General features: G+C 31.5%; 1 protein-coding gene across 1 annotated transcript; it reads left to right on the top strand.

Annotated features, from left to right (window-relative positions):
- The first annotated feature begins 251 nt into the window (after positions 1-251).
- LOC107474150 (uncharacterized) lies at positions 252-14,613 on the top strand. Its single transcript, XM_021135261.2, has 18 exons — positions 252-734; positions 1,696-1,905; positions 2,772-2,867; positions 3,571-3,623; positions 3,905-4,001; positions 4,820-4,893; positions 5,370-5,469; positions 5,899-6,009; positions 7,571-7,647; positions 7,957-8,023; positions 11,127-11,192; positions 11,803-11,910; positions 12,048-12,178; positions 12,905-12,971; positions 13,068-13,132; positions 13,203-13,293; positions 13,483-13,553; positions 14,181-14,613. The coding sequence occupies exons 1-18, from the start codon at positions 585-587 to the stop codon at positions 14,572-14,574; spliced, it is 2,028 nt and encodes a 675-aa protein (XP_020990920.1). The 5' UTR covers positions 252-584; the 3' UTR covers positions 14,575-14,613.
- Positions 14,614-15,285: the final 672 nt, after the last annotated feature.

Here is a 15,285-nt window from a genome sequence, read left to right as displayed (position 1 = left end):
GTGCTCTTATAACGACGATAAATTTTTGAAAGCTTTTTATTTTTTTGCATGTTTGGTAGATTTTTGACCAACAATGTCAGTGATGTAAACAATTTTCAGTAAACCAAAATTAAATTCATCATAAATAAGCTGGACAAATTGAAAATCAGCACATGATTTTGAAAAAAGATGAAAGCGAAACAGATGGCAAGGAAATCGAAGTGAATGGCATCAATCAATGTTCACCGATGCACTATTGACTTCTTCCTTTCTCCTTTCGCCATTTTTTCTCCCACACTTCATCCATTCACTTAATTCCCATTCTCATTTCCATTCGCATCTCAAAAACAATAATGTAACTAACTTCCACTTCATTATTAACTTATTCGTTCTTTTCTAATCCCCCCCAATACACTTCTTTTCTTATTTTCCTTTCCCCTAATTCACTTTCCTTATCCGTGACATAAAAATCCTGTATTTATATACATGTACATATACGTAGATACATGTATATATATACACAAGCATGTACAATCGATGAAAAGAGGAAAAAGCATATGATAATAACGATTATTGTTTATATAAGAGACTGAAGAAGAAGAAGAATGGCGTGGGTAAGATCGGCGGTGAACAAAGCCGTTGAAGCGGGTGGCCAAAGCTCTATCAGACGCAGCCTTCGTAACTATGCCGACTCCATGAAGCTCCATGCAACCACCGCCGTCGTCGGCGGCGCCAGAGTCTTCCACGATCGCATGGTAAACCACATTTTCTTTCCAAAATTTTGATTTTAATTTTATTTTTGATTTTGTTTAGATTTGAATGGGGTGTCCTAGGTTAACCGGAAGTTCCGACTTCGAATTCTAGGAATGGAGTTGCTTGAAAACCTGAAATGGGAGCTTCAAGAGCTAATAGAGATCCTAACGGAATCAATTATGATTGAGGGATGTGTGTGATTTGAAACGGAAACAAAATATTTCTTGGTTTGGATAAAAATTTCTACCTTGGGAATGATACCTTGCATTGCAAGAAATCTCTACATTACAAATCTAGTTCAAGGAAAGATTTGAAATGAACTATATTATTTGCAAAACAGTTAAGATTATTCATTAAAGTAACCAGTAATTTGTAGTCTACAAGTTAGAACATGGAAAAAAGCTCTGCTCTGAATCTATTCATTTCATTGCATCTATAGTGTAATAAGGTATTGTGTATATTATCTATTTTCTCCAAAGTTTATTGAGCATGCCGCTTTATATTTTTATGAACTATACTTTGATAACTGCCTTACTTGTGCTCACCTTATTATACAACATTAGTGCATTATACAAATTATTTGCAGTGTCACTTCAGTAGTTTTTCACTCATTGATATTCGAGTTATTAATTTTGTTTTATTTTTGTATTTCATCTATTGGCCTAATGATATAGTCCAAAGTATTACATTATCGTTGTATTCATGCAATATTCTCATAGTATGCAAGAATTCTCTCATTCATGATTAGATTTGTTCTGTTATTACTCATTTTGTTCTTCTTTATCTGTCATTTTAAAAGTTTGGTACATTCATTTGGATATGAATTGCATCTGGATACATTAAGTGTGGATATATCAATGTACCAAAATTCTAAAGTAACAGATAAAAAGAATAGAGTATCTTCAGAAAAGTTGTTGCTTCTTTCTTAAATATTGTATGTAAAGGGTTGTTTTTGTTGAACAGGTGGCTCAAAATATGCGAAGCTTTAGGCACACTGTAAAAAGGTTAGAAGAAGTTTCTGTATCATGTAGAGGGGTTGAGAGAGTTCAATTGCTAAGGAGGTGGCTGGTTGCATTAAAAGAAATCGAGAGACTTGTTGCTGCCTTCGCTGGCAGCAATCCAAACGATCTCCTTCCTGATGAAATTAAGGAGTTACCTATAAGCCCCACTTTGGTTTGTCAAATTCATCTTATTTTTGCCACTCTAGCATTGTATTTAATTTACTAGCATTATTTCATATCCCTCTTTAGTATCTAGTGATTTAAAATCCAATCATGGTGCCGCGATTGTAACCTGAATTTGAGCCTATTCCGACCTTGACACGGTTGCATTGCGAATTGCTATTTGAAACATGTGAAGCCAGTTTGCTTCTATGAAACCCTTTTTTGCACTCATACATTATATTTTCTTGCATTATTTCATTTCCCATATGTGTGTATGTGTGTCGTTTTTCTAAAATTGATGGTATGGGCATGCTCAATAAACAAAGGAGCAAGCCAAAATAATACACAATATCTAAAAAGATGCAGCAACAAGTCCCATTATCATATCCCTCACTACCCACTCAAGCACCTAAGTGATGATACACAACAGCGCACTAAGCCCAAAAACCAACCCTATATAAAAAGCCAAAAAAGGTTCTGCCACAAACGAATAGCTCCAATAGAGACAAGAACTAAACAAGAACACCTAAACATAGTCATGTATATTACTCAAAGCCTTATCAAAAACCAAAGAAAGTAGCACCTAAAAAACCCAAAAAAACAACATTTTGCTTGCTAATAAACGACGATGATTACCACTAAAAGTCTTAAACACATTATAACTAAAAGCTTCAAGATCATAAAAGAAACAAGAAGAGAACACAACTATGCCCGGACTTCCAGCACAAATCAGTGAAATCACACCTAGTGTAGGCCATTGTACATCTTAGACAATCAACCAAGCTATTCTCCTCCTCTTCTTCTTCTTCTTCTTTGAACGTTTTTTGTTCATTTTTAAAATGGTAATTCATGCTCATGGTGTATAAATATGGACAGGTTTATTATGTAGACCCTGACATTGTGGATGAACCAAAAAATTTTCGTGATGTCTTTCTTCAAAGTCAAGCTCTTGAGGGTATAACATTATCAATGGTGAGTTGAAGCAACATGATGTTGCCTACAACTTCAATAGTGCTAAACTTTTCTGTTATTAGTATTAGCCTGTTAGATGAATGCGATAGCCAATTATCTAATCTTGATTCAGTATAGGATTTGTATTTTACAAGGGGGATTAGGTTTTAGATAGTATTTTGTTGTATGAATTTGCAATCATATTATTCAAATATTCAAATCAATATTCACTTCATACTTCCCATATTGGTTTCTATAAATTTATTGTTTTCACATTTTCTTTTACAAATTATTAAATAGAAAATACTAAAATGAAAATATAAAATAAAAGTGCTAACCAAACATATCCTAAATTTTTTTGTTGATAATTGGGTAAATTTTAACCCTTTTTAACTTCCCAACCAATCATACCCTAAAAAGAGAGTTCCTATATAGTTATCTCTACAATATTAGTTTTTGTGCAAGGAAGAGAGTTCTTGTTCTACTGTAAGATTGAATTATGGTTACAGTTCACTGATAATTGTATGTTTAATATACGAGATGTATGCAAAATAATGAATCCTTCATTCAAGTTTATTTCCCTTTTAAGACAATTCTATGTGTTATTGCATTACTATTGACAAATTATATATATTTTCAGTAATATTCTGTTCACTATGCCATAGCTTTCATAATTGCTGATTTATGAAACTTAACCGCAGGTTAACTCTTTTGTGTGACTCAGATTCTTGAAGCACCAAATGAGGAAGAAGTTTCACTACTTTCAGAGATCTATGGGTAATTTTGGCTATCTACTTTAACCTTTATTTCCTTTTAGTTTATATTTATGCTTCCAAATATTGTTTGGGAAGAAAATCTTATTGGCATATGGGGATTAAGTGCTACATATTACCCCGAACTACTACTAATTGCCAATACCTAACTGCTAAAAAGAAGAGTTCCCACCTATAGCTACATGTCTATTAAGAGCTATACCTGGAGTTGAGTTAACTTCTTAAAATATAATCAATAGTATGATTACAGTTCTCCTTTCGGTTTGATATGGTATTGTTAAACAGGCTCTGTATTAAGGGTGAAAAGGAGGAACGCACTGCCTTGTTAGCCAGTGTACAAGATTTGGCAAAAGCGTTTGCTGGATATGAAGATGAAGTCTTGGTAATGATATAATATTTTCTTATATAATTAGTTTTTGTGGTTAATAACTTAATATTCACCCATGCTCCTAGTTTTGCATCCTATGAGGGACACATAAGAATGATACAGAAAAGACAACAACTAGTTTGTCATTATTTTAAGTCTAGGTCCCTAGTATTTAATTTAGTTTATTTGATATTTTGATTAGTTTTAGCTTTATCTTTATTGTTTTGTTATTAACACTTTCAATTTCTAGTATAACTTATACTTGAGTTCAACCATATTTCATCCAAAATGTCTTCAAAGGATATACTCAGATCACCCAAACATCATATTAGATGTGATTACATAAATGACCAGAAAAAGATCAGAATGATAGAGATGCTTTGATCTATGCTTGTTCATGTTTGTCGTCACTTAATTTCCCATCTTCTCATTTAGGAACAATGGTTAATGGCACTGTTCTATGTTAGCATTGTGTGGACAAGTGATACACCTCAACTTTAACATTCAAATTGATTACAATTTTGTCTGTTTGAATTGTAAATCATTAACAGTGTGCTTTTGGTTTTTTTTTTTCTTTTTGTTAACCAGAGAAAATATTTAAAATTCATGTTAAACTGAATTTCCTGTAAGGCCTTCACTATTAACATCTCATCTGTCAAAAATAAATATCTCATCCATTTTCGTGCTTGAGGTGGTCTCTAATTAATTACTCTTCAAATAAAAAATTTGTCTTTGTAAAAGTATTGAACTTATATGCATTTTATACGAATGCTAATTGATTAGGATCACATACTCGATAGCATAAAAACCTTTAAGTATTATATTGTCAACAGGCAAAGCGAGAAGAATTGCTTCAATATGTCCAAGCTGCCATTTCAGGGCTAAAAGTAAATGCTGATCTCATGAGGTTGTGGCACATCATATCTCTTTGATGCTCGTTACCTGTGGATGTGTGTGTGTTTTCTTTTACTCTATGTTATGCTAATATCTTATATGAGTTGAACATTGCTAAGTCCTAATGAACATTTTATGTTTTGATTTTTTTTATTCTTGCATTTGCAAAATCTTTTTCTTTTAATGTGTTGTTTGTAACATGTACTCCATCTGTTTCGATTGTTGATATTTTATTCAAATATTGAAGAAAAAGAATTATTTGCCACCGATACAATTATGAGGTTAGGTTGCCTATATTACAATCTTTTGATGCAACTCTTTCTCGAACCCTAGGTGAACACAGGATTCTTGTATACCGTACTGCCTTTTTACTCTACTATAGGTTAAAGAAATGTATTAGGTTCTTGTTCCACATGTACTATATTAAAAGCCAAATATATTGTGATCATTATTTTTCCTATCATATGTGAATACATTCTCCTCTCTCAGAATAGAAGATGAAGTCTTCAGTCTAAAGGAAAAAATTGAGAAGTTTAAGCCAAGTAATTTTGATGCAAAATCTAATGAGACAACTACTATAGATGTAAAGGTAAGCTCGGTTTTCTTAAATTTAACTATGATTCTACCAGTGCACCTTTCTTACGAACACATTTTGCATCCTTACTTCTACTTGGTTCATATAAAAAAAATTATTAGTACATTATTATTAGTAATAATAATAGTAAAAGATATCAAAGATTAGATTAAAATTATTAATTTCATAAGTTTTTTTATTAATGGATTATTCATCCCAATGATGCCTTAACTCTTAACAAGGTGTGTTATAATAGTTTCATACTTTATATCTATTTTTTTCTCATGAACTGTCTTAATTTGGAATAGTGCCTTAGTTATTAATTTTTTAAATACATCGAGTGGTGTATAGGGATATTTTTTACTCTTCTTTAATGCATTAAATATCATCATGTAAAATTTGTATTTGCACTTTACTGACAATTGCGCTTTTGATTTACTTCAGGCTAATCATGAAGCTTTGGCACAAATTCAAATGTATTCCAAATTGGAGGAACTCTTACTCAAAAAGAAATACTTCACCTGTGGTGATTCTTCAGAACTTCATGCTGAAAAGGTTTTGATTTTTCATGGTTTTATTTTATTCTTTTTTACTCTCATCATTCAATCAGAGTTAATCACTCATAAATCAGACTAAATTCCCATAGTAGTTCTTGAGATTTACGACTTTCACCATTTTATTTCTTCATATTCAAAATTTACTATACTGGTCCACAAAATCAAGCTCTAGGCACCATATTAGTTCTTGGACCCTTTTCGACATCGAGTCAACGAACAAAATGTTGAGCTAGTTCTGACTTACCATGCTAGACGTAGGGCTAAATGACGTCATTTTGTTTTGATGCTTAAGGCAAAAACGAGATCATTTTGGAGAATGAGGAGAGATAAAACGTTTGCATATCATATAAACTCTTTTTCATCTTTTCTTTTTTGCTTATTTTAGTGCCAAAATAAAACGATGCCGATTAGCCTTGCGTCCAACGTGGTGAGCTAGATTAGAACTTCGTTCGCTAACTCACTGCTAGAAAGGGTCTAGGGAGCAATATGGTACCCAGAGCTGAATCTTGGGACTTATATTGAATTTTAGATTTTAGAGACTAAAATAGTAAAAGCCGTGAATATGAAGGACCACTTTGGGGATTTAGTCCTTAAATCAAGATAGTGAGGTTCACATATGATGGAAGTTATAAAATTAATGATGATTAACTCTTCACTTTATCACTTTACTAATTCTCTTACTTTAGAGGATCTAAATTCTAAATCTTTACATCACATATAACATAAAAATTTGTGAAAGTAACCCTTTAGCATTTTGTCTGTGTTAAGCCAAAATTTCACTATGAGTTTAGTATTGCCGTAATTTTTTAAAAGCAATTGATTCCAAAAGTTGTAAATAGTTATAAAAGTATCTTCCAATAAGGAAGCTACAAAAACAGTGTTTGGTAAAGTTGCTCCCAAAATTTTTAATGACTATAATAAATATAAATATATTATATTCTTATATAGTAAAACCCTTGACATAAAATTATTTCTTTCAAAAAGCCCCCACAAAAGTTAACCTCTCTCCCTTCCTTCCCCTCCCAACACTTTTTTCACTCTATTGTCACCCACCATTTGATTCTCTAAAACTTTTATTTTGGCCTTCTAGGCAAATGCAATCCATGCAAAATTTTATTATCAGATTTACTTGGAGGAAAACAATTTCAGAGCATACAATCCAACTCTTGTGCATAATAAGGTCCTCTTCTTACTTCCTAGAACAAGTGGTGGCTATTATTATGGCTATTGCAAGCTGATGAAAATTCAACATAGCTTTACCTTTTGCATTTATTTTCCCCTAAATATATTTATGATGCAATTTCTCATCATCTTCATGAACGCACTCTTCAAACAATCATTTAGAATGTTCAGCTAAAACTTTGGAATCTCCATATATAATAGGTAAGTTTAATTTTATTTTTAATTATGTATAGCAAGACAGTTTGATTTTTGTATGTTTTGAAATGCCAAATTGTTTTCGCATGTAGTCACGATTCTTTTATATGCTTGATATGTTATTTTTTGCATCTAGTACTACATTTTTTGTGGTTGATGATGTGTGATTGAATAATTTGCAGATTGATAAATTGAAAATCTTATCAGAGTCTCTTGCAAATTCTGCAACAAAAGCTCAAAATCGCATTTCAGAAAACAGGTGCTAAAAATAGTTATTGAGTTTTCTATAAGTTTTTAAAAAATGAAGTATCTTATCCTATGTTACACACTGAAAACACAAAATTTGTCCCTTGATTGAGTTTCATGCAAAGATGTTAAATACTTTGTGTAATAGCTCTATTTAGCAGGATACAAATTAAATTTTAACAATGGAACATTGGACACTTATGCATCTGACTTACTTTTGGCGAGTTGAAATTTATTGTAGAAATATCAGATTGTTTACTTGACTAAAATTTGTAATGACTTTTTTTTCTTAATTTTGTTGTATATTTTTGTTCAATACCAGATCTCAAAAAGAAGAAGCACTTAATTTTCGGCTAACTAAGACAAAGGAAGTTGACCAAATTGAGAAGGTACACTACCCCTAAAACCCACCAAATGTTTGTACAAATTTACATGTTCTTGGAACATATTATAATGTGTATTTTGTTCCACGAGAAATCATAACCACTTCTTGCTTTTTTTTTCCCTCTTAAATGTAATCTCTAATTATTATGAATGGAAATAAATTGTTACAGTCACTCCTAAAGCACGCATTAAATGCGCTTTAATTGCGGTCAAAATTTTCTAGTACATATATTTATGTAGATACAATGAAGAAGAGACTGGGAGTTTTCATCAAAAACACTTTCCCGTTATATCAGATGTATCTAGAGGGATATCGAAAGTACTTTCCTTGAGTAGTAGGTTAGGTCACAAACCCAAAAATATAGAGTGGCCTTGTGTTAATAAGGTCGAATAGTAACAAAAATCCAGGATTTGAATTCTTTTAGCAGTTCTTTAGTATATCACCTACGGGAGCAGATTCGTTGGTCACCCTTGCTGTGGGCAATGCTGCAGTTCATTAATTTTGATAGGTTAGATTAGTTCTTTTATTCAATCCAATGGTTTTATTAGGTTTTTGTAATCAACTATACTTCGTATACACTAAAAGTAGTCATCAAAGTAGTTATAGAGTACAAGTTGCAATACAAAATACATATTAAAATAAATTAAACACTATATATATTTATTTTTTTTTTGTGACTACACTATATATATTTATTTATATACAAATACATAGTGGGTGATTTTTTTTTATGTGCACATAGCATTTTTGTATTGCAATTCCTAATGGCTTTAGGTTCTCACATGTGTAGTTGGGATATTTTGTGTTTTTCCATTTCCATGGTTTCTTTTGTTATCTTTAAACAATATTGGGATATTTTTGAAAGAAAATTTATGTCAAATAATTTTTATAAGGTTATTATTATTCTTGAAGAACATAACTTTTAAATGTTATTTTTGTAATTTTTCTCTTATCTTTTACTCTTAAGAAAGTTTAACTTGAAAAAAACTTTTGATTTGACCAACTTATTATACAAATGATCCTATTTTATTCTTCTCTAATTATTTTGTTGAATTATAATTTGGCCTTGGATACCTTAAAAACTCAAGAGTTAACTCTAGTATTTGGACAATGAATCCTACTTCAGTCGTCGTCGACCACAAAAAAAGTCTGCAAGTAGAGTGCGGTTAAATGAAATAAATTAATAATCCACAAAAGATATGTAAGAATGCCAAATCTGTATAATGGAATACAAAATAAGTGAAAAGCACATGAAAGGGCAAATACTGAAATAAGTTAAAAAGTATGAAATTCTATTTAAGGCCCCCATACAAATGATAGCCCAAATCTACATGTTCCAATGAATCCGCTCCTATCATTTATAAAAGAGTCCTGCTAGAAAGACAATGGCTTATTTGTACAATGTGCATAATGGACTATAATACTATATGAGTTACAAAATGAACATCTTCGTACTATCTAGAATAATCATCCGAGTAATAGGGATAATAAACATCTTCTCAAAAGCTTAAACTAATTTTTGGGTTCACCAAAAATCGAACTCTTAACCTTTTGGATATAGAGCTCTAATACTATGTTATGATACCACTCATTCCAAAAGTTTCAACTGATGAAAAAAAGATAACACTAATGGTTATATCTCTAATACTCCATAAACCTCCATTGTACACATTGTACAAATATTTCATTAACTCCTCATACTTTCCCTTTATAAAAATGAATGCTATACTTAGATCTTTTTCAATCAACAAATTACCCTTGCCTTAAACTAGTGGCAAATTCTTTGATGCCTATAAGTTTGGTGTCGAATTTGTCGAAATTACTTTTTATGGTAAGTTTTAAATATTTAAAAATAATTTATTTTTATATTTGTTAAATTAAATATTAAATTTTATTTTTTTTAGTAAATTAGGCAACTTTCTATTAGCACGCTAGCAAACACCCAAACTAGTACCTACCAAACAAGTAATCTTGTTTTTCTTGGCAAGGACTATTTGGGTCTTATGATTTGGGCTTTTGGAGGACTATTTTGGACTTGAAGCATGACTATGGATCAATTTGAACATGATTGGCATCCAAGTGAGGCCTGGATCAGATAGCAAATTGACTGTCTCTTAAAAAGCTACACCAGGGTTCACTTTCTAACTAAGATTGGGTTGTGATTTAAGAATAGACTTGGATGAATCGAGTGGTCAGCTCATTTGTCCGCTTAAACAAGTGTCAGAGATTTGAATCCCGTCTTGTGCATACAATAATTCATTAGCTAATGGCAGGACCCTTAAATGGAGCTTAGATTCGCGACATATTAGTTCTTAGTCTGTCGAGTTGGAAAATACCGTAGACAATAAAAAAAAAAAATTGTTCACCAAACCCTGTGCCTCAAAGTGCTTTGGTTTCATGTTTTATTTCAACAAACTTTGGATATTGTACTTTTGCATTGAGTTGAAGGATGATGGCTTGGGATCCATTTGGGAAGAGTATTTGGACTTAGACCTTGCGTAGAGCCAATTTTGGCTGTTGGCATAAAAATTATTACACCTAGATTGGGATCTTATGATGTGGTAATCCGAAAGTGAAGATGTTGGCCAATCCAAGCTTATTGTGGTTCTCTTGAGTAAATATTTCACATAACTTCCTTATATGAAGATTTTGGATCAAATTCTTCTAAAGAGAAAATATTGGCAGAGGAAAAAAGTGAAAGGCTAATCACCCTTGAATCAAGGTATCACATATGATAAAAATTACAAATTCAATGGTAATTGACCGCTTACTTTATCCCTTTGAAATTCTCCCTACTTTAAAGGATACTTTTCAAAAGATTTTTACTATTGATTAGATTGTCTTCTAGAATGCATAATACATAACCTTCCTGATCAAATGTGAAAATCTACGCGTCTAAATCATATAAAATTTTCACATTGAAGAGTTCATTTTCATTATTCTAACAATGCTAGTAAGCAATGCTAGGTTCAATAGAACTATAGAAAAGTGATACAACTAGTAATATATGAGAATTACATTTTGGGCCAAATTTGCTATATATATATATATGAAGCAAATAAAATTTTCTCATTTCTTTCTAGGTAATTATCACTATCCTTTTGCAGGAAGTAACAATGGAGATTGAAGAACTTGAGAAGCTAAAGGATGAACTTGAAGAGAAACTGAAAAAGGTTTTTCTATTTTGCCTGCTCGTAATTGTCTTGTTCCAATTACAATATATAAAATCTATTGTGTTTATATACGCAAATGTAATTTTGGGGAGTAACTGTTCTCCTATCTATAACTTGCAGGCATGATTTGTAAAATTTAACAGATTTAAGGCTAGGAATAGAATACCAACCAAATAAGAATAATAACCAATAACAGTGCATACTTGTTGGATCTTCCTTACCAAGAAATCATATTCATGAATCTCTGAACCCTCTTTTAGAAAAGGAAACATTCTTTCTTGTAGATGATAGTTTGAGGAGATTCCATTTTAGACTATTCCTCTTATCAGATAATTACACTGATGGAATAGTAGATTAGTAGCCACCAATTGCTTAAGTTTACACTGGTTTCTGCACTCCTGTTCAGCACACTCACTTTCACCCAAACTCAATCACAGTGTCACTTCCAAACCTATAGCGGTTCACTAAATAATTCGTGGTTTTTCAATCAGGTTTAATTGAACATAATTTCCACTTTCAATAGAAGCCCAGCATCACAAAATGCTAACATGATTTTACATATCGTCTTTCTGTTACATTTTGGTTGAATTACATAATCCTACTACTACAGGTCAACAGCTTGTTATTATCTGCTAGAATGCGCCTCCACAATGCAAGAGAAGAAAGAGATCAATTCAATGAAGCAAGCAATGAAATTGTTGTACATTTGAAGGCTAAGGTACAAAATTTTATTTCATGCTTAAGGTGACATCTACAGGAAAGTTAACTAATTTTAAAGGCTACTCAGAAGCCAATAATGTGTTATGAACCCTTTTGATATTTTTGATAATCTGTTATGAAGTTTTTTGATATTAGGAAGATGAGATGATTCGATCAATTGCTTCTTACACAAGGGAATCAAATGTTGTTGATACATGGATGCATTTTCTAGAGAATACATGGCTTCATCAAACCTCCCATACGAAGAAAGAGAAGGAGCAGATCAAGTATGTGCTCTAGTTTAGTAACATTGGCCAATAAAATATAATCAACTAACACTCTTGAAAGAATACACTTTTGATTATTCCAAGAGTTCCTATAGTTTCATTTAATTTCAAATTATGTCTCTAAAGTTGAAAAGTTTATAATCAAGTTTTTACATTATGAAAAAGTTTAATTAGGTCTTAGTTTACATACTTCTAAGTCTTCATACAATAAAAAAGGTTGCTCTAGTTTAAAATTTTGTCATCAAGTCCTACATTGTACAAAAATTTTCAAGAAGAAAAAGAAAAAAGAAAAACAGCAATTCATCATCCAATATAAACGCTTGATCACAAAGTTTTTTAAACTACAAGAATTTAGTTAAAAAGAGGTTGTAAAATATGGAGATTTGACTTGAAAATGTTTAGGTAGTAGGGGCCTAATCAAAAGTTTTTATGAAATATGCGACCTTAATTACAACATTTGTGTTAGACTACTTACATTACACACTTTAGATGCAACCTTTTTTCAATTTTTCTAAACCGTGTTGAATGTAGTATGCTTGCACTGAGCTGCCCTATAAAAAACTTAATTACAAACTTTCAATTTATTAGGACTTAACTTAAAACTAAATGTAATTATAAGGATTTCTAGAACCTATCAAATTTATATCTGTCATTAATAGTGCCTGATGTGTGCCTTACGTTTTAATTTTCATAGTATCTAATTTTTTTCTTTTTGCTTATACAAAGTGTTGAACTCCAGAGATATGGAGAAAATTATGTGAATTTGATCATTCAGCTTTTGTCTTCATATGAGGTAATAAATCACCAAGCTTAATAACTTTCAGATTTTTTTATAAACTCACTTGCTTCATTTCTTTATCTTCTCATCACCAGCTTACTTATCTGTTAGGAAAAATTGGGTTCATCAGTTAAGCAAATGAGAAAGCTTGTGGAGAATTTAAGTTCAAATAAAGGGTATGGCACTCTGTCTCTCTTAATTGTATATTGTGTCAAAATTATAACTATAACTTTTTACTCATACCAGATTAGAGAATCCAACAGCTCCAGATAATGAGGATTCTAAAGTGAATCCAAGGAAAAAGCTTCAAGATGAATTTTTGGATATAGAATCCAAGGTATTTTTCCTTTCCAATGATTGTTTTTTTATCACATGAGTTGAGGTGAAAATCATATGCCTCTAAGTATGACAACTACAATCTGTACTTGAGCAGTTACATGATATGGTGAATTTCAAGTCCATTGTTTTGTAAGATTTTGAGGTCTTAAAAGTTAAGATGGACTCTCATTTCTTTTTTGTTTGTCAGTTTTTGGCCACTCTGACCATAGTGGAGACCATAAATAATCAGTTTCACATCCAAAGGGAAGGAATTTATAGGTTTGTTTCTTGAGTAAAGCTTCACTTTAGTCATTCACATTTTGATTTCTGATATTGCATTTTATCCATTATTTTAGTTTCGTCATGACAGCTCCATGACATATCACGGTAAGTGAAATGCGTCATGACTAAGTACTGTGTCAGATACTAGGAGTTGTTATGTATTGAAGGGGATACATGATAATGCTATGTGATAGAGGTGCCACGTTGTCATGACACATGTAAATTAATGTGGCATGTCAATAAATCCGTAATGACAGCAATTAGTGACTAACACAATAGGAACTCAAATGCTTGAACAAACTCTTTTAAAATGAAAAAAGTTGATAAAATAATAAAATAAGACCACCTTTAAATCAATATAACGGAATTCACAAATAAAAGTGATTTTAAAATATTATTTTATTAATTTATCAAATTTCTTACTTATTACGAAATGTCATAGAATAAATTAATTCATGCCTACCATGTCGAGAATCAAAATGAAGTTTTACTCGTCATTTTTTGCATTCTTCTATCCTCGTCTGTTTTCCTTTTCTTGTTTTAGTTTTGTTATCATGTTAACATCCACGTAAGTGTTGCTTCCATATCCATTTAATTACTAAACTGTGAAAAATTTGATAACAGGAAAGATAGTGACAATGTCATAAAACTCCTAAATGCCATCAAGAAAATAAAGGAAGAATATGAATCCATTAAGAGACCGAAACTGGAAATAGAGATCACACCTCGAAAGCAAGAACAACCTCAAACAGAAACACCAAAAACACCAAAAACACCAAGAACACCAAGTCAAAAGAAAACATTTATGAGAAGTCTTTCAAGTATTTCCTTAACCAATAGAATGAGGCAAGATGAAGCGATCATGTCTCCGTCTATCCACAGAAGATCAAAATCGGCAGGCATAGATTCATTGCAAATGGAAGTAGAACTTGATGATATGAGCGACTATGATTCAGCAGAAGAGATAAGTGAATGGGAATTCGATGATGTTGAGCAAGATCATCACACCAGAAGTTGACCCACAAGGAAATTATACCCAAAATGAAAAATAATTTTTTGCCACAAGTTTCTATCTAATTAATGGTTGAGGTTTAGTCACAAGTTTTAGCTAATGTAAAAAGGTATGAAGAAAGTAGAACCATTTTGTCTCTTGAGAAGTAGATTTGTTGTGTAGGATTTATATAGTAACTCAGATTTGGGACACAATATGCTGTTGAGAAATACTGCTTAAATAGTGAAATTTGTGTTTGTACCATATTCAATAATGAAATGTAGATACTAGTCATGAATCTTGTGTATCTTCTTGGACAAACACTTTATCGTTTGCACAATAATTTACTAGAGAGAGAGAGAGTGAGAGAGATGCTTTTGATTTTAATGCTAGTTTGCAAATGTTGATAAATAGGTCTTAACTTTTTTGTACGTCCGTAATACTAGAGACAACAATCTATAAAACAATACAAAAAATAAACACTTAATAGCACAATCATCTTTCTATCTTTGTTATATAAAAGTTGATATCAAATTATTATGAAATAAACTTATATCCTATGAGAGAAAATTTAGGGGCCAGTAGATTTTGTGGTTTTTAACCATCAATTAGTCATCAATTATGTTTTTAATAGTGTGAGATTATATCTAATGATATAAAATTATTTAATTTCTTTCTAATAATTAAGTGCTGACCAAAATTTAACAAAAGTGCTAGTCTCCTAACACTCCTCATCCT

The sequence above is a fragment of the Arachis duranensis genome, chromosome 2, assembly GCF_000817695.3.
Source record: "Arachis duranensis cultivar V14167 chromosome 2, aradu.V14167.gnm2.J7QH, whole genome shotgun sequence".
Lineage (NCBI taxonomy): Eukaryota > Viridiplantae > Streptophyta > Magnoliopsida > Fabales > Fabaceae > Arachis > Arachis duranensis.
The sequence above is the reverse complement of the archived record's forward strand: the minus strand, read 5'-3'. Positions and strand labels throughout refer to the sequence as shown.

What these genes read in the sequence shown, in the direction of transcription:
- LOC107474150 (XM_021135261.2), top strand. Translation starts at nt 585, where the DNA reads ATGGCGTGGGTAAGATCGGCGGTGAACAAAGCCGTTGAAGCGGGTGGC. An exon ending in AGGGTATAACATTATCAATG is followed by an intron (nt 2,868 to 3,570) that starts GTGAGTTGAAGC and finishes TGTGTGACTCAG; the next exon opens with ATTCTTGAAGCACCAAATGA. An exon ending in AAGTTGACCAAATTGAGAAG is followed by an intron (nt 8,024 to 11,126) that starts GTACACTACCCC and finishes ATCCTTTTGCAG; the next exon opens with GAAGTAACAATGGAGATTGA.